General features: G+C 36.9%; 1 protein-coding gene across 1 annotated transcript in view; it reads left to right on the plus strand.

Annotated features, from left to right (window-relative positions):
* Window positions 1-19147, plus strand: part of ADAMTS20 (ADAM metallopeptidase with thrombospondin type 1 motif 20) — a 169808-nt gene that overhangs the window by 137821 nt on the left and 12840 nt on the right. The window contains exon 37 of the mRNA XM_035002841.1: window positions 9416-9507. Within this exon, the coding sequence (XP_034858732.1) occupies window positions 9416-9507 (92 nt within the window). The remainder of the gene's footprint in view (window positions 1-9415; window positions 9508-19147) is intronic.

The following is a 19147-nucleotide window of genomic DNA, read 5'->3' on the forward strand; positions in this document are numbered from 1 at the left end:
TTTTAACAACCTGAACTCTGATCAAAACTCTCTGAACATTTACCATCTAACTCAAAGTAAAATAAAAAATCCTTTCAACGGTCAACAAAGCTCAACATGACCTCCCCACCTCCATTACTTCTCTGCTCCCTCCTTGCACACTCTGCTCCAGACATACTTGTCCCTTTGCTGTTCCTTGAACACACCAAGCATGCTCTCACCTTAAGGCCTTTGCACTTTGTTCTATTTGCCTGGAACAATTGTGCTACAGTTACCTGTATGATTTACTCCTTCATTTCTTTTGGGTTTCTGCTTAATTTCACCTTCTCAATCAGGCCATCCTGGACCACTCTCCATTACTAAAATCCCTTTCTCTCCTTCTTTTAACTGATTTATTTTTTTCTATAGCAATTATCACCCTTAATATAATGTAATATTTACTTTATTACCTGTCTCACTCTGGTAGGACTCAGGTTCCATCAGTCTCTTTCCTCCACTGATACGTTCTTAGAGTACTTAAAATAATATCCAATTCACAATAGGTTTTATTTTTTAAAATTTTTTATTGTTATGTTAATCACCATACATTACATCATTAGTTTTTGATGTAGTGTTCCATGATTCATTGTTTGTACATAACACCCAGTGCTCCATGCAGAACGTGCCCTCTTTAATACCCATCACCAGGCTAACTCATCCTCCCACCACCCTCCCCTAGAACCCTCAGTTTGTTTTTCAGAATCCATCGTCTCTCACAGTTCATCTGCCCCTCCGATTTTCCCCCCCTTCATTCTTCCCCTCTTGCTATCTTTTTTTTTTCTTAACATATATTGCACTATTTGTTTCAGAGGTACAGATCTGTGATTCAACAGTCTTGCACAATTCACAGTGCTCACCATAGCACATACCCTCCCCAATGTCTATCACCCAGCCACCCCATCCCCCCCACCCCCTCAGTGTGTTTCCTGAGATTAAGAATTCCTCATATCAGTGAGGTCATATGATACATGTCTTTCTCTGTTTGACTTATTTTGCTCAGCATAACAACTTCCAGTTCCATCCACGTCGTTGCAAATGGCAAGATCTCATTCCTTTTGATGGCTGCATAATATTCCATTGTGTATATATACCACATCTTCTTTATCCATTCATCTGTCAATGGACATCTTGGCTCTTTCCACAGTTTGGCTATTGTGGATGTTGCTGCTATAAACATCAGGGTGCACCTACCCCTTCGGATCCCTACATTTGTATCTTTGGGGTAAATATCCAGTAGTGCAATTGCTGGATCATATGGTAGCTCTATTTTCAACTTTTTGAGGAACCTCCATACTGTTTTCCAGAGTGGCTGCACTAGCTTGCATTCCCACCAAAGTGTAGGAGGGTTCCCCTTTCTCCGCATCCCCGCCAACATCTGTCATTTCCTGACTTGTTAATTTTAGCCATTCTGACTGATGTGAGGTGGTATCTCATTGAGGTTTTGATTTGAATTTCCCTGATGCCGAGCGATGCTGAGCACTTTTTCATGTGTCTGTTGGCCATTTGAATGTCTTCTTTGGAAAAATGTCTGTTCATGTCTTCTGCCCATTTCTTGATTGGATCATCTGTTCTTTGGGTGTTGAGTTTGATAAGTTCTTTGTAGATTTTGGATACTAGCCCTTTATCTGATATGTCATTTGCAAATATCTTCTCCCGTTCTGTCAGTTGTCTTTTGGTTTTGTTGACTGTTTCTTTTGCTGTGCAAAAGCTTTTTATCTTGATGAAGTCCCAATAGTTCATTTTTGCCCTTGCTTCCCTTGCCTTTGGCGATGTTTCTAGGAAGAAGTTGCTGCAGCTGTGGTCGAAGAGGTTGCTGCCTGTGTTCTCCTTTAGGATTTTGATGGACTCCTGTCTCACATTTAGGTCTTTCAAACACTTGGAGTCTATTTTTGTGTGTGGTGTAAGGAAATGGTCCAGTTTCATTCTTCTGCATGTGGCTGTCCAATTTTCCCAACACCATTTGTTGAAGAGACTGTCTTTTTTCTATTGGACATTCTTTCCTGCTTTGTCAAAGATCAGTTGACCATAGAGTTGAGGGTCCATTTCTGGGCTCTCTATTCTGTTCCATTGTTCTATGTGTCTGTTTTTGTGCCAGTACCATTCTGGCTTGATGATGACAGCTTTGTAATAGAGCTGGAAGTCCAGAATTGTGATGCTGCCAGCTTTGCTTTTCTTTTTCAACATTCCTCTGGCTATTCGGGGTCTTTTCTGGTTCCATACAAATTTTAGGATTATTTGTTCCATTTCTTTGAAAAAAGTGAATGGTATTTTGATGGGATTGCATTGAATGTGTAGATTGCTCTAGGTAGCATTGACATCTTCACAATATTTGTTCTTCCAATCCATGAGCATGGAATGTTTTTCCATTTCTTTGTGTCTTCCTCAATTTCTTTCATGAGTATTTTATAGTTTTCTGAGTACAGATCCTTTGTCTCTTTGGTTAGATTTATTCCTAGGTATCTTATGGTTTTGGGTGCAATTGTAAATGGGATCGACTCCTTAATTTCTCTTTCTTCTGTCTTGTTGTTGGTGTATAGGAATGCCACTGATTTCTGTGCATTGATTTTATATCCTGCCACTTTACTGAATTCCTGTATGAGTTCTAGCAGTTTTGGGGTGGAGTCTTTTGGGTTTTCCACATAAAGTATCATATCATCTGCAAAGAGTGAGAGTTTGACTTCTTCTTTGCCGATTTGGATGCCTTTGATTTCTTTTTGTTGTCTGATTGCCATGGCTAGGACTTCTAATACTATGTTGAATAGCAGTGGTGATAGTGGACATCCTTGCTGCATTCCTGACCTTAGGGGGAAAGCTCTCAGTTTTTCTCCATTGAGAATGATATTCGCTGTAGGTTCTTCATAGATGGCTTTTATGATATTGAGATATGTACCCTCTATCCCTATACTCTGAAGAGTTTTGATCAAGAAAGTATGCTGTAGCTTGTCAAATGCTTTTTCTGCATCTATTGAGAGGATCATATGATTCTTGTTCTTTATTTTGTTAATGTATTGTATCACGTTGATTGATTTGTGGATGTTGAACCAACCTTGCAAGCCCAGGGATAAATCCCACTTGGTTATGGTGAATAATCCTTTTAATGTACTGTGGGATCCTATTGGCTAGTATTTTGGTGATAATTTTTGCACCCATGTTCATCAAGGATATTGGTCTGTAATTCTCCTTTTTGATGGGGTCTTTGTCTGGTTTTGGGATCAAGGTAATGGTGGCCTCATAAAACGAGTTTGGAAGTTTCCTTCCATTTCTATTTTTTGGAACAGTTTCAGAAGAAAAGGTATCAATTCTTCTTTAAATGTTTGGTAGAATTCCCCTGGGAAGCCATCTGGCCCTGGGCTTTTGTTTTTTGGGAGATTTTTGATGACTGCTTCAATTTCCTTAGTGGTTATAGGTCTGTTCAGGTTTTCTATTTATTCCTGGTTCAGTTTTGGTAGTTGATACATCTCTAGGAATGCATCCATTTCTTCCAGGTTATCTAATTTGCTGGCATAGAGTTGCTCATAATATGTTCTTATAATTGTTTGTATTTCTTTGGTGTTGGTTGTGATCTCTCCTCTTTCATTCATGATTTTGTTGATTTGGGTCATTTCTCTTTTCTTTTTGATAAGTCTGGCCAGGGGTTTATCAATCTTGTTAATTCTTTCAAAGAACCAGCTCCTAGTTTCATTGATCTGTTCTACTGTTCTTTTGGTTTCTATTTCATTGATTTCTGCTCTGATCTTTATTATTTCTCTTCTCCTGCTGGGTTTTGGCTTTACTTGCTGTTTTTTCTCTAGATCCTTTAGGTGTAGGATTAGGTTGTGTATTTGAAACCTTTCTTGTTTCTTGAGAAAGGCTTGTATTGCTATATACTTTCCTCTTAAGACTGCCTTTGCTGCATCCCAAAGATTTTGGACAGTTGTGTTTTCATTTTCATTGGTTTCCATGAATTTTTTTAATTCTTTAATTTCCTGGTTGACCCATTCATTCTTTAGTAGGATGCTCTTTAGCCTCCATGTATTTGAGTTCTTTCCCACTTTCCTCTTGTGATTGAGTTCTAGTTTCAAAGCATTGTGGTCTGAAAATAGGCAGGGAATAATCCCAATCTTTTGGTACTGGTTGAGACCTGATTTGTGACCTAGGATGAGATCTATTCTGGAGAATGTTCCATGGGCACTAGAGAAGAATGTGTATTCTGTTGCTTTGGGATGAAATGTTCTGAATATGTCTGTGAAGTCCATTTGGTCCAGTGTGTCATGTCAAGTCTTTATTTCCTTGTTGATCTTTTGCTTAGATGATCTGTCCATTTCAGTGAGGGGGGTGTTAAAGTCCCCCACTATTACTGTAGTGTTGTCAATGTGTTTCTTTGCTTTTGTTATTAATTGGCTTATATAATTGGCTGCTCCCATGTTAGGGGCCTAGATATTTACAGTTGTTAGATCTTCTTGTTGGATAGACCCTTTAAGTAGGATATAGTGTCCTTCCTCATCTCTCATTGCAGTCTTTGGTTTAAAATCTAATTTGTCTGATATAAGAATTGCCACCCCAGCTTTCTTTTGGTGTCCATTAGCATGGTAAATGGTTTTCCATCCCCTCACTTTCAATCTGGGGGTGTCTTTGGGTCTAAAATGAGTCTCCTGCAGACAGCATATCAATGGGTCTTGTTTTTTTTATCCAATCTGATAGCCTGTGTCTTTTGATTGGGGCATTTAGCCCATTTACATTCAGGGTAACTATTGAAAGATATGAATTTAGTGCCATTGTATTGCCTGTAAGGTGACTGTTACTGTATATTGTCTGTGTTCCTTTCTGGTCTGTGTTGCTTTTAGGCTCTCTCTTTGCTTAGAGGCCCCCTTTCAATATTTCTTGTAGGGCTGGTTTCGTGTTTGCAAATTCCTTTAGTTTTTGTTTGTCCTGGAAGTTATTGATCTCTCCTTCTATTTTCAATGACAGCCTAGCTGTATATAGCATTCTTGGCTTCATATTTTTCTCATTTAGTGCTCTGAATATATCATGCCAGTCCTTTCTGGCCTGCCAGGTCTCTATGGATAGGTCTGTTGCCAGTCTAGTGTTTCTACCATTGTAGGTTACAGTTATCTTCTCCTGAGCTGCTTTCAGGATTTTCTCATTGTCTTTGGGACTCGTAAGTTTTACTATTAGATGTCAGGGTGTTGACCTATTTTTATTGATTTTCAGAGGGGTTCTCTGCCTCCTGGATTTTGATGCCTGTTTCCTTCCCCAAATTAGGGAAGTTCTCTGCTATAATTTGCTCCAATATACCTTCTGCCCCTCTCTCTTTCTTCTTCTTCTGGGATCCCAATTATTCTAATGTTGTTTCATCTTATGGTATCACTTATCTCTCAAATTCTGCCCTTGTGATCCAGTAGTTGTTTATCTCTCTTTTTCTCTGCTTCTTTATTTTCCATCATTTGGTCTTCTATATCACTGATTCTCTCTTCTGCCTCCTTTATCCTAGCAGTTAGCACCCCCATTTTTGATTGCACCTCATTAATAGCCTTTTTGATTTCGACTTGGTTAGATTTTAGTTCTTTTATTTCTCCAGAAAGGGTTTCTCTAATAACTTCCATGTTTTTTTTCAAGGCCAGCTAGTATCTTTAAAATCATGATCTGAACTCTAGGTCCGACATTGTACTAAATGTCCGTATTGAGTAGATCCCTGGCAGTCAGTACTACCTCTTGTTCTTTTTGTTGAGGTGATTTTTTCCATCTTGTCATTTTGTCCAGAGGAGAATAGATGAATGAGAGAACAAAATGCTAACAGGGTAACAACATCCCCATAAAATATACTCTAAACAAATCAGAAAAGACCTGAAACCGGGGGGAAAGAAAGGGAAAGAAAGAAAAAAGAAAAAAAAAAGAAAAAGATAAAAACAAACAAAAACAGAACAAAACAAACAAAAAAAAACCAGAATATGATCAAATGTGATCAGGCTGGTGCATAGATCAGTTCCACACACTAGATTTTGGGCATATTTTGGTCTGTTAGAAGAAAGTGCCTCCCAAAATGTTAAAGAAAGAAAAACTTATATATGTACAAAAATAAGGGTTGATACAATGGAGGGATGGAATATGACTGTAAAGATGAAAATTATAAAAAATTTTATAAAAGGAATTGATACGAAGTTGTTTGAAAAAAGAAAGAAAAGGATTTAAAAAGAAAAGAAAAGGGAGAGAATGTGATCAGGCAGGAGACTAGAACAAAGACATAACACTAGGGATTTAGGGTATATTTTGATCTGTTAGAAGAAACTGTGTCTCAAAATTTTAAAGAGAGAACAACTTCTATATATATGCCAGAAATAAGGGTAACTACTATGAAGGGATAGAATATGACTCTAAAAATGAAAAATAAAAATGTTTTTTAAAAAAGGAATTGATAAGATGTTGGTTGAAAAAGGGAAAAAGAAAAATTAAAAAAAAAAAAGATGGTTAAAAAAAATTAACTTTGAAAGACTAAAGAATCATGGTAAAAAAAAAAAGCCATGGATTCTATGTGCAGTATTCTCCTAGCGCTGGAGTTCTGCTGTTCTCATCGATTGGTAAACTTGGTCTTGGCTGGCTGTTCTCACTGATCTTCTGGGGGAGGGGCCTGTTGCCATGGTTTCCAAATGTCTTTGCCGGAGGTGGAATTGCCCCACCCTTGCCCAGTCCGGGCTAAGTAATCTGCTCGGGTTTGCTCTTGGGAGCTTTTGTTCCCTGCAAGCTTTCTGTACAGCTTTGGAGGAGGAGAGTGAAGATGGCGGCCTCCCAATCTCCATCCCTGGAGGAGCCAAGAACTCGGGCCCTCACTCCTCAGTGCACCCCCAGAGAAAAGCAGTCAGTCACTCCCATCTCCCCGGTCTCCAGCTGCAGTCCATGCTCACCCGGCCTGTCACCGAGCATTTATATCTCTGGCACATGACCCCGTTTGGAGTCTCCAAACCCAGCAGATCCCTGTGGTGAGCTCCCACGCTGCTCCTCCTGGGGGAGGAATGGGGGTCTCCCCAGATCTGCCGCTTGTTGGGTCCCTGCTGGAGGAGCAGTGGCCCGACTGTGCCGCAGATCACGGTTTATGGCAACCCCGAGCTGAGAGCCCATGCCTTGGCTCCGTCTCTGCAGCCGGCTTCCCCACTCTGATACCTGGGAGCTCTGCCGCACTCAGGCATGCCAAGTCTTTCTGTGACCCCAATGGTCCTGAGACCACACTGTCCCAGCGAGGGTCCCCCCCCCCCCCCCCCCCCCCCCCGGAGTGACATCCCTCAGCGGAGCCGACTTCTAAAAGTTCGGATTTTGTGCTCTGCGGCTCTATCACTTGCCAGAAGTGGAGGACGGAGGCCCCCTCTCCCGCCATCTATCCTCCCGAATATCACCTGGATTCACTTCTCCGCACGTCCTACCTTCCAGAAAGTGGTTGCTTTTCTGTTCAGAGAGTTGTTGCTATTTTCTTCGATCTCCTGTTGAGTTTGTAGGTGTTCAGAATGGTTTGATCCCTATCCAGCTGAATTCCTGAGACCAGACGAAATCCAGGTCTCCTACTCCTCTGCCATCTTGCTCTGCTCCCCCTCACAATAGGTTTTAAATAAATATTTGTTGAGTAAAAAGTCTTTAACTTTCCTCAAGAAGCTATCTTGAGGAAATCTTGAAGACAAATTTGAGTTAACTGAAGTGGAGAAAAGGAGTTTCAGGAGGAAGGAACAGCATGAACAAAAGCCTGGAAAGGTGAGTCATCTTGGTTCCATTAAAAAAGTCCATTTTTCTGTAAACATAAATTAAATGGATATTGGGGGGTTGCAGCTTGTTAGAGAAGTTCCCAGAGAGCAGATCATAAAGAACAATGTGTCCTAACTACACAATTGAATTTTATAAATTATGAGAGCCACTGGGGGAAAGTTTCAGCAGAAGAGGAACCAGAATTGGAAGGAGAACAAATTATATCCATGAAGATAGTTAAGAAGCTAATATAATAATCCAGATGAAAATGATACGGGCTTAAAATAGGGGCATGGTTCAGAATAGGGAGCCTTTGAGAAATATTAAAGAGGTACACTCTGTAGCATTTTTAGACAAGGAATATGGGGATTAACAACAAAGAATATTTAGAAAGATTTCCAAAATAACAGGGTGGATGGTGACATAGTTCAGTGAAATGAGAAATATAGCAGAGGAAATAAGTTTGGAAAAAAAGATAATGTATTTAGTTTGGGCATGTTGAGTTAGAGCTATCTGTGAGTTATCCAGGTAATGATGGGGGGAAGACAGTAGCAAAGGATGCTTGATTTGAAAGTTGTGTGTGCTGTGCCTCAGCCTAACCTGTAAGTGCCAGCATAAGCAGTGATGTGTGGATAAATGTTTAACAACCAGCATTTAACAACCAGGAAACAAAGTCTGATTTATAGCATTTGCCAGTGTCCATGGTTATATATATTCCCACTATGCCAACCTTAAGCTACCAACACAAGCTCATTGTACATGATGTTGGGAAGAGACACACCCAGCTGGTTCTCATGATTTGGTACAAGCTGACTCTGGCACATAACTGAAAGCCTCCTAGCCTTGGAAACTGCCTGTGGTGATACGGTATCTCTAGGAATGCTACTTTTGGGGATTGCCTGTAGGGAACTGGTGTCATCATGGGGGCATGCAGTGATCGTTCCGTCTTGTTGAAAAGTGAAGTGATTTGAAACAACCTTAGTGGAGGTGAGAGCCACTGATTGGAAGACTGTTGGTTACACTATTATTTGATTCAAGCATGAATAACTGATTGGACCAATGGACTTTTAGGGTTCCTTCCAACCTGTCTTTAATCCTATGACTCTATTTTTGATACTTCATATAGAATCTCCAGCATTATTGCCAATCGGGAAATTTTGCTAACGATGTTAGCAAAAGTAAGATTCAAAAGAAAATAATAATATAATGCAGTAATATTAGAAATCAAAATAACAAATATTTTAGCTGGATGTTTTTGTTTGAGTTGCCTAAATGAATTGATATATATACATCATATATATATATGGTCTATAAGCACCTATGTGTGGCTTTGTCGTGATGTATTAACCTTTAATGTTTTTTTCTTCTATAATTTGCTCCTGAACCCACTTTATTTTAGATATTCAGTATAATGTAAAATATAACAAGATATTTAGTTTTTTTAAACTTCTGGATTAATTTACACATGTGCCTGCCATTTTTAGGGCGGTCTTTGAGATAAACATTTTTGTATTAAACATTATTTATTGAAAACCTGACACATGTACTATAATTGCATAGCATATTTGCTTAAAATTTTGAATTAATTATATAAATATATTTAAGAATATAATATGAAGACTGTATGTTTTGCAATGAAGATTCGAAAATATGCAATGCCTCAGTGCTAAAAAGTTTCAATTATTTTTTTTAGCCACAGATCTTCTTTTTGCCCAGACAGTATTTGGAAAAGCAGTGCCATTTGCCACAGCTGGAGATTGCTATAGTGCTGCCAGATGCCCACAGGTATTTCATATTTGTTTGTTTTTCCCTCACCATGAAAAAAAACGGATACTGTTTCTCTGAATTTTCTTGACCAGAATATTGCAAGAAACATAAGTAAATAGAAAAATGCAAATTTCCTATATGAATTTTATTTCAAAGGTTATAGATAAATTTTGGAGGAAAAACATCTCCCTGCCAATTTTAGGTTTGTTTGAAAGGTGCCATTACAAGGATTTCAAATTGTTCAGAGCCTATGTCTCCTTCCGTCATGCATTTTCATTTTTAATCTTTCCACCCAGTCTATGGAAATGAATGGATATACATAACAAAGGAATGGATCACAACCATGTGGCCTCTCCATACATTGCTGCTAAAATTGGTTATATTAGCTGTCTGGGTCCGTACCAATCCCAGAGTAACTTTTATTTGTGAAATAGTGTATTTCCATGACTTTATTCTTGTTTTATTTTTTATTTCCAGAATTCTCTTCACACACTCTTTATGCCATCTCTGTGATTTCTAGTATAGAGTATGCTTTCTAGAAGAAATTTACTATCTCATCTTTAACAAGAGATTTTATAAAGTCTATGTGAACAACAGTGTTATGATAAGATGGAGAAATGTAAGCTAGATTAATGTAGCATGGTTAGGCAGATTCATCACTAATTGAAAAAATCGTGTGCAAGAAGTAATAATTATAATATTGATATTTTCAAGAGAAGTAGCTAATGGTTTGCCAGAGCCCTCTCTTATAATATAATATAATGGGAGGTTATGGTAACTATCTTTAAATATTTAAAGATACCCATGAAAGAGGAATGACGTCAGTGTGTTATTCCAGGAGGCATTAATAGAGCAGAAGATTCCAGCTCAAGATAAAGAAGGTTTCTGACAAGGGAGAGTTGTCCAGTAAAAAGACCCCCCAGATGTGGGACCCAAATAATTCACTAATTTTTACCTGTAGTTTTTAATAAATTGGTCTTATATCCTGCAACCCTGCTTAACTCATTTATTAGTTGTAATAGTTTTTAATTGGATTCTTTGGGATTTTCTATATACACAGTGATGTCATCTACAAATAAACATAGTTTTACTTCTTCCTTGGCAATATGGATGCTGTTTATTTTTTATCTTGCCTCATTATCCTGTCTAAAACTTCCAGAGCATCACTAAATAAAAGTGATGAGAGTAAAAAAAAAAAAAAGTGATGAGAGTAGATATACTTCTCTTATTCCTGATATTAGGGGAAAGGCATTCAGTCCATCATTAAGTGTGTTAGCTGTGAATGTGTTGTAGATGCCTCCGGTCAAGTTGAGGAAGTGCCCTTCTATTCCTAATTTAAGTGGTTTTATCATGAAAGGGTATTGGTTTTTGAAATGCTTCCACATGTACTGAGGTGATCCTGTGGCTCTTGTCCATTACTGTACCAGATATACCAATATAGCATACTGGTTGACTATAGTATGTTGAAACCTTGCATTCCTAGGAGAAATCCCATTTGGCCATGTAATATCATTCTTTTTATATGTTGCTAGATTTGATTTGATTTGTTGGGAATTTCTCAACTATTTTCATAAGAGATACTGACCTAGTCATTTTCTTGTGAGGTCCTTATCCAGTTTTGATATCAGGGAAATATTGGTCTTCTAAAGTGAATTGGGAAGTATTCCCTCCTCTTCTACTTTTTTGGAAGAGTTTGTGAATAATTAATTCTTTTTTTTTTCTTTTTATTAAATTTTAATTCCAGTATAGTTAACATACAGTGTTATATTTCAGGTGTACAATATAGTGATTCAACAATTCTATACAAACTCAATGCTCATTATGATAAATGTTTTCTTAATCCCCATCACCTATTTCACCCATTCTCCCCACCCACCTCCCCTCTGGTAACCATCAGTTTGTTCTCTATAGTCAAAAATCTTTTTTTCTGTTCGTCTCTTTTTTCCTTTGTTTCTTAAACTCACATATGAGTGAAATCATATGAATTTGTCTTTCTGACTTATTTCACTCAGCATTATACTCTCTGGATCTATCCCTGTTATTGCAAATGACAAGATTTCATTCTTTTTTATGGCTGGGTAATATTCCATTGTGTATATATTTATATACACGACCTCCTCTTTTTTTTTTTTAATTTAATTTTATTATGTTTTGTTAGTCACCATACAATACATCACCAGTTTTTGATGCAGTGATCCATGATTCATTGTTTGCGTACAACCCCCAGTGCTCCATGTAGTACGTGCCCTCCTTAATACCCATCACTGGGCTAACCCATCCCCCCACCCCCCCTCCCCTCTAGAACCCTTAGTTTGTTTCTCAGAGTCCATAGTCTCTCATGGTCATCTCTCCTTCCGATTTCCGCCCCCTTCATTTTTCCCTTCCTTCTCCTAATGTCCTCCATGCTATTCCTTATGTTCCACAAAGAAGTGAAACCATATGATAATTGACTTTCTCTGCTTGACTTATTTCACTTAGCATAATCTCTTCCCGTTCCATCCATGTTGATGTAAAAGTTGGGTATTCATCCTTTCTGATGGCTGAGTTATATTCCACTGTATATATGGACCACATCTTCTTTATCCATTTGTCTGTTGAAGGGCATCTAGGCTCTTTCCACAGTTTGGCTAACGTGGACATTGCTGCTATGAACATTGGGGTGCATATGGCCCTTCTTTTGACTATATCTATGTCTTTGGGGCAAATACCCAGTAGTGCAATTGCTGGGTCAGAGGGTAGCTCTATTTTTAATTTTTTGAGGCACCTCCACACTGTTTTCCAAAGTGGCTGTACCAACTTGCATTCCCACCAACAGTGTAAGAGGGTTCTCCTTTCTCCACAACCTCTCCAACATTTGTTTCTTGCCTTGTCCATTTTTGCCATTCTAACTGGTGTAAGGTGGTATCTCAATGTGGTTTTGATTTGAATTTCCCTGATGGCTAATGATGACGAACATATTTTCATGTGTCTGTTAGCCATTTGTATGTCTTCTTTTGAGAAGTGTCTGTTCATGTCTTCTGCCCATTTTTTGACTTGATTATTTGGTTTTTGGGTGTTGAGTTTGAGAAGTTCTTTATAGATCTTGGATACTAGCCCTTTATCTGTCGTGTCATTTGCAAATATCTTCTCCCATTCTGTGGGTTGCCTCTTTGTTTTGTTGACTTTTTCCTTTCCTGTGTAGAAGCTTTTTATCTTGATGAAGTCCCAAAAGTTCATTTTTGCTTTTGTTTCACTAGCCTTTGGAGATGTATCTTGAAAGAAGTTGCTGTGGCCGATGTCAAAGATGTTACTGCCTGTGCTCTCCTCTAGGATTTTGATGGATTCCTGTCTCACATTGAGGTCTTTTGTCATTTTGAGTTTATCTTTGTGTATGGTGTTAGAGAACGGTGGAGTTTCATTCTTCTGTATATAGCTGACATGATCTCCTCTTTATCCATTCATCTGTTGATGAACACTTGGGCTGCTTCCATAATTTGGCTATTGTAAATAATTCTGCAATAAACATAGGGGTGCATGTATCCCTTTGAATTAGTGTTTTGGTATTTTAGGGATAAATACCCACTAGGGTGATAACTGGATAATATGGTAGTTCTATTTTTAATTTTTTGAGGAACCTTCATATTGTTTTCCACAGTGGTTGCACCAGTTTGCCTTTTCACCAAAAGTGTCCGAGGATTCCTTTTTCTCCACATCCTCACCAACACCTGTTGTTTCTTGTGTTTTTGATCTTTGCCATTCTGACAGGTATGAGGTGATATGTCATTGTGGTTTTGATTTGCATTTCCCTGATGATGAGTGATGATGAGCATCTTTTCATGTATCTGTTGGCTATCTATATGTCTTCTTTGGAGAAATATTTGTTCATGTCTTCTGCCCATTTTGTAGTTGGATTATTTGGGGGTTTTGGTGTTGTGTTATATAAGTTCTTTTTTTTTTTTTTTTAAGAATGTATTTATTTGAAAGAGAGAGAGAGAATGAGCAGGGGAGAGGACCAGAAGGGGAGAGAGAAGCAGACTTCCTGCTGAGCAGGGAGCTCAATGCAGGACTTGATCCCAGGACCCTGGGATCATGACCTGAGCCAAAGGCAGACACTTAACTGACTGAACTGCCCAGGTGCCCTATACAAGTTCTTTATATACTTTGGATACTAAACCTTTATTGGATATGTCATTTGCAATTACTTCTCCAATTCAGTAGGTGCCTTTTAGTTTTCTTGATTGTTTCCTATGCTAGCAGAAGCTTTTTATTTTGATGTAGTCCCAATAGTTTATTTTTGCTTTTTTTTCTCTTGCCTTAGAAGACATATCTAGAAAAATGTTGCTATGGCCAGTGTCAGAGAAACTACTACCTAGGCTCTCTTCAAGGATTTTTATGGTTTCAGGCCTCACATTTAGGTAATTAATCCATTTTTATTTTATTTTTGTGTATGGTGCAAGAAAGTGGCCCAGCTTCACTCTTTTGCATGTAGCTGTCCTGTTTCCCCAACACCATTTGTTGAAGAGACCATCTTTTTCCCATTGAATATTCATTCCTCCTCTGTCAAAGATTAATTGAACATATATTCTTGGGTTTATTTCTGGGTTTTCTGTTTTATTCCAATGATCTATGAATTTTTGTGTCAGTACCATACTGTTTTGACTGCTACAGCTTTGTAATATAACTTGAAGTCTGGAATTGTGATACCTCCAGTTTTGTTCCTCTTTTTCAAGATCACTTTGGCCATTTGAAATCTCTTGTGGTTCCATACAAATTTTAGGATTGTTTGTTCTAGTTCTGTGAAAAATACTGTTGGTATTTTGACAGGGATTGCATTAGATCTGTAGATTGCTTTGGGTAGTATAAACATTTTAACAATGTTTCTTTTCCCAACCCTTGAGCGTGGAATGTCTTTCCATTTTTTGTATTGTCTTCAATTTCTTTCATCAGTGTTTTATAGTTTTCAGAATATAGGTCTTTTACCTCTTTGTTTAAGTTCATTCCTAGATATTTTATTGTTTTTTGGTATACTTATAATTGGGATTGTTTTCTTAATTTCACTTTTTGCTGTTTCATTACTAGTATATGGGAGTGCAACAGGTTTCTGTACATTGATTTTGTATCCTATGGCTTTACTGAACTCATTTATCAGTTCTAGTATTTTTTTGGAAGAGTATTTAGGCTTTTCTATAGTCTCATGTCATCTGCAAATAGAGTTTTGCTTCTTCCTTACCAATTTGGATGCCTTTTATTTCTTTTTGTTGTCTGACTGTTGTGGCTAGGACTTCCAGTATTATGTTGAATAAAAGTGGCAAGAGTGGACATCCTTGTCTTATTCCTGGTCTTAGGGGAAAAGTTCTATTTTTCACTGTTAAATATAATGTTGGTTGTGGATTTTTCACCTAAGGTCCTTATTATGTTGAAGTATGTTCCCTCTAGACTTACTTTGTAGAGGTTTTTTTTTTTTTTTTAATCAGGAATGGATGTTGTAATTTGTCAAATTCTTTTTCTGCATCTGTTGAAATAATCATATGGTTTTTATCCTTTCTCTTGTTGATGTGATGTATCACATTGATTGTTTTATGAATATTGAACTACCACTGCATCCCAGGAACAAATCCCACTTGATTGTGGTGAATAATATTTTTAATGTATTGTTGGATTCAGTTTGCTAGTATTTTCTTGAGGATTTTTGCATCTGTGTTCATCAGAGATATTGGCCTTTAGTTCTCTTTTATTTTGTGGTGTCTATCTGGTTTTTGGTATCAGGGTGATACTAGCCTCATAGAATGAACTTAGAAGTTTTCCTTCCTCTTGTATTTTTTGGAACAGTTTGAGGAGAGTTGGTATTAAGTCTTTAAATATTCGGTAGAATATAACTCTTTAAATATTTGGTAGAATTCACCTGTGAAGCCATCTGGTCCTGGACTTTTGTTTTGGGAGAGTTTTTGATTATTGATTCCATTTTATTTCTGCTAATTGGTCTGTTCAAATATTCTATTCTTCCTGCTTTAACTTTGCTAGGTTATATGTAAGAACAAAGAGACCAACACTTGATTTTGTTTATTTTCTCTATTTTTTAATTTATTTAATCAATTTTCAGACCATTCTTTATCATTTCTTTATTTCTTCTTGCTTTAGATTTAATTTGCTCTTTTCCAGTATCTTAAGGTGGAAGGTTAGGTTATTGATATATCTTATTTTTTTTCTCTCTTTTAATTTAAGCATTTCCCGATTTAGATTTTCTCTTATGTATTTATTTTGCTGCATCCTCTGAGTTTTGGTACATTGTACGTGTACAATGTCCATGTGTTCATTTCCATTTATAGTAAAGTATTTTCCATGATCACCTGTGAGGTCTTCTTTGACTTATTGGTTCTTTAAGAGTATAGTGTTTAATTCCCACATATTTGTGAATTTCCCAAATTTCCTTCTGTTATTGAGTTCTTCCCATTGTGATTGGAAAATACACTTTGTATTCTTTATACATGCTCTTAAATGCATTGAGTCTTGTTTTATGGCATAGCATATGGCTATTCTGGAAAATGTTCAATATGTGCTTGGAAAGAATGTATATTCTGTTGTTGGTGAAATATTCTATAGACGTTTGTCAGGTCTAGTTGGTTTGAAGTATTGTTCAACTTTTCCATTTCCTTGTTGATCTTCTGCCTAGCTGTTCTATTCACTGAAACATTGCAATTATTATTCAATTGTCTATTTCTCACTTTAATCTTATTGTTTCATTTACTTTGTATTTTATTCATTTACTTTGGGATATTTTTGGTATATGATTATAATTTTCATAATTTCCTGATATATCAACACTTTTATCATTATAAAATATTCTTCTTAAAAAAGATCTTTAAAAGAAATTTTAAAAAATGTTCTTCTTTATCTGAAGTAGCATGTTTTGTTTGTTTGTTTGTTTTAAAAGTCTAATTTATCTGACATTAGAATGGCCACTCAGCTCACAGATAGTACATGATATATAATTTTATCCCATTTACTTTTAGCCTATTTACATCTTTGGATCTTAAGAGTATCTTCTATAGAGGGCACTTTATTGGATCTCTGCCTTTGAATTCTTTAATGATATTGATATTATGTCTTGATTTATATTTGCCATTTTACTTTGTTTTCTATATGTCTCATGTTGTTTTTTTCCTCCATTTCTTCTTTACTGCTTTCTTTTTATCAATTGAATGTTTTTGAGTATAGCATTTTAATTTCCTTAATAAATTTTTCACTATATTTTTAATTGCTTTCTTAATTGCTGCTTAAGAGTTTACAAAATACATCTTATCAGAATCGACTTCAGATTTATACTACCTAATTCCAGTGAAATATAGAAACATTACTCCTTTATGTGCTCTATTTCCTCTTCCTTTTGTGGTGTTATGTTTGTTATACAATCTACATATGTAACAAACCCACAATACATTTTTATAATAACTTTATATAATTTTATGTTTCTTAGAGAGTATGGGAGAAGTAATGAGAGAAATTACATATTTATAGAAATTTTTATTTGAACTGTTATAGTTAGCATTTCTAGGTTTCTTCTTTTCTTCCTGTGGATTTGAGTTATTAGCTGGTGTCATTTCCTTATTCCCAAACAGCTTTGTTTCCACCTGCCTCATTTTTGTCATTATCATCAAATATATTACATTTCTATACATTATAGATCACTAATATAATCGTATACTTATTAGCTTTTACAATTGTTTTAAAATAAGTTAAGGGTAGAAAGGAAAAGAAATGTGCAATTACAGCATCTTTTATAATTACCTGCAGAATTACCTTTATCAGTACTCTTTGGTTGTTTTGTATTAATGTGTGGTATTGATTTCAACTTGAAGAACTTCCTTTAGCATATCTTGTAAAACAGGTCTACTAATAAACAAATCTTCTCTGTTTGGTTTATCTGTAAATGTCTTTATTTGGCCTTCATTCTTTTTTTTTTTTTTTTAAGATTTTACTTATTTATTTGACAGAGAGAGAGAGACAGCGAGGGAGGGAACACAAGCAAGGGGAGTGGGAGAGGGAGAAGCAGGCTTCCCGCCAAGCAGGGAGCCTGATTTGGGGCTCAATCCCAGGACCCTGGGATCATGACCTGAGCTGAAGGCAGACGCTTAACAGCTGAGCCACCCAGGTACCTGGCCTTCATTCTTGAAAGATTGATTTGCTTGTTATAAAATTCTCAACTTATAGTTTTTATTTTCCAGCACTTTAAGTATGTCACCCCACTGTCTTCTGGCTTCTAGATAAAAACATGGAAGTCAGCTATTTATCTTTTGGGGTTCTTATATATGTGGTCATTTATCTCTTGATGCTTTCAGATTTTCTTGGTCTTTGACTTTCATCATCTTTAGTATCACCTATTTGTATGTGGATCTCTGTGTATCTGCCAAACTTGGAATCTATTGAGTTTCTTGAATGTATAGATTAATGAATTTCACCAAATTTGGAAATTTTTCAGGCATTATTTATTCAAACATATTCTCTGCTCCTTTCTCCTTTCCTTCTGGTACTCCCATTATGCATATGTTGGTGCATTTAATGGTGTACCCTTGTTTCTTTGAGGCTCTGTTCATTTTTCTTAATTCTTTTTCTCTCTGTTCTTCAGATTTCACTATTGATATCTGTTCAATTCTTTCTTCTGTCTGCTCCAATCTACTGTTTGAGCCCCTCTAGTGAAGTTTTTCTTTTTGGTTATTGTACGTTTCAACTCCAGAATTTTCCTTTTCCTCTTTTTCTAAATGTAACTGCTATCTCTGTATTGATATTCTCTATTTGATGAGACGTTATTATCATACCTTTCTTTAAAACATGGTTTTCTTTAGCTCTTTGAACATATTTATAATAGCTGCTTTGAAGTCTTTATCTGCTCAGCCAGACATCTGAAACCTCTCAAAGGCAGTTTCTAGTGCCTTTTCCCCCTGAATATGAGTCATCCTTTCCAGCTTCTTTGCATATCTCAATTTTTTGTTGAAAACTGGGCATTTTAGATCATATATTTTAGTAACTGTGGACACTAAATCTCCCCCTCCCCTCTAGGACTTGTTGCTTGCTTGCTTATTTATTTGCTTAGTTCCTTGGCGGGACTATTTCAGTGACATCTATTTTCCCTGTGCAGTCTTTGATGTCACTCCTTGGAAGGCACAGCCTTGGACATGTACACAGTCACTCTGATCCTCCTGGAATGATAGTGTTTTTAGCTGGGATCTCTGTCTCTTTCCCAACTCCCCATTAAGTTTTTAAGCTGGTCTGAATCTACTGATACCATACTCAGCTCTTAGTCTCCCCTAATTGCTAGATGATTGCTCTATTCTTTCAATAACATCCTAGAGGAGTAAATTACTCTATGGTCTGATTCAACTAAATTTAAGCCCTTTGGCCAGGGTAGTATTACAGGTCAGTCTTTGAGGTCAGGTAAGACCTCAAAAGGAGCCCTTCTTAGCTGTCTCTTTCCTTGGTTCTCTCTGTTAAAATCCAATTTGATCTACCATTTTGCTTGTTGCTCTCATTGAACTATCACCCCTTTCCTCTTAGCTGCACACCATTAAAATCTTGTTTTCAATAGCATCTTTAGGCTTGAAATTCTCCCATGTCCTCTCTCAGATAAGCTCATATCCCTTAGAAAAAGCTATGGAACTTTTTGTTCTTACATCTTGACTCTCTC

This window comes from Mirounga leonina, unplaced genomic scaffold, assembly GCF_011800145.1.
Source record: "Mirounga leonina isolate KUSES-001 unplaced genomic scaffold, KU_Mleo_1.0 Mir_126, whole genome shotgun sequence".
NCBI classification, from domain to species: Eukaryota; Metazoa; Chordata; class Mammalia; order Carnivora; family Phocidae; genus Mirounga; species Mirounga leonina.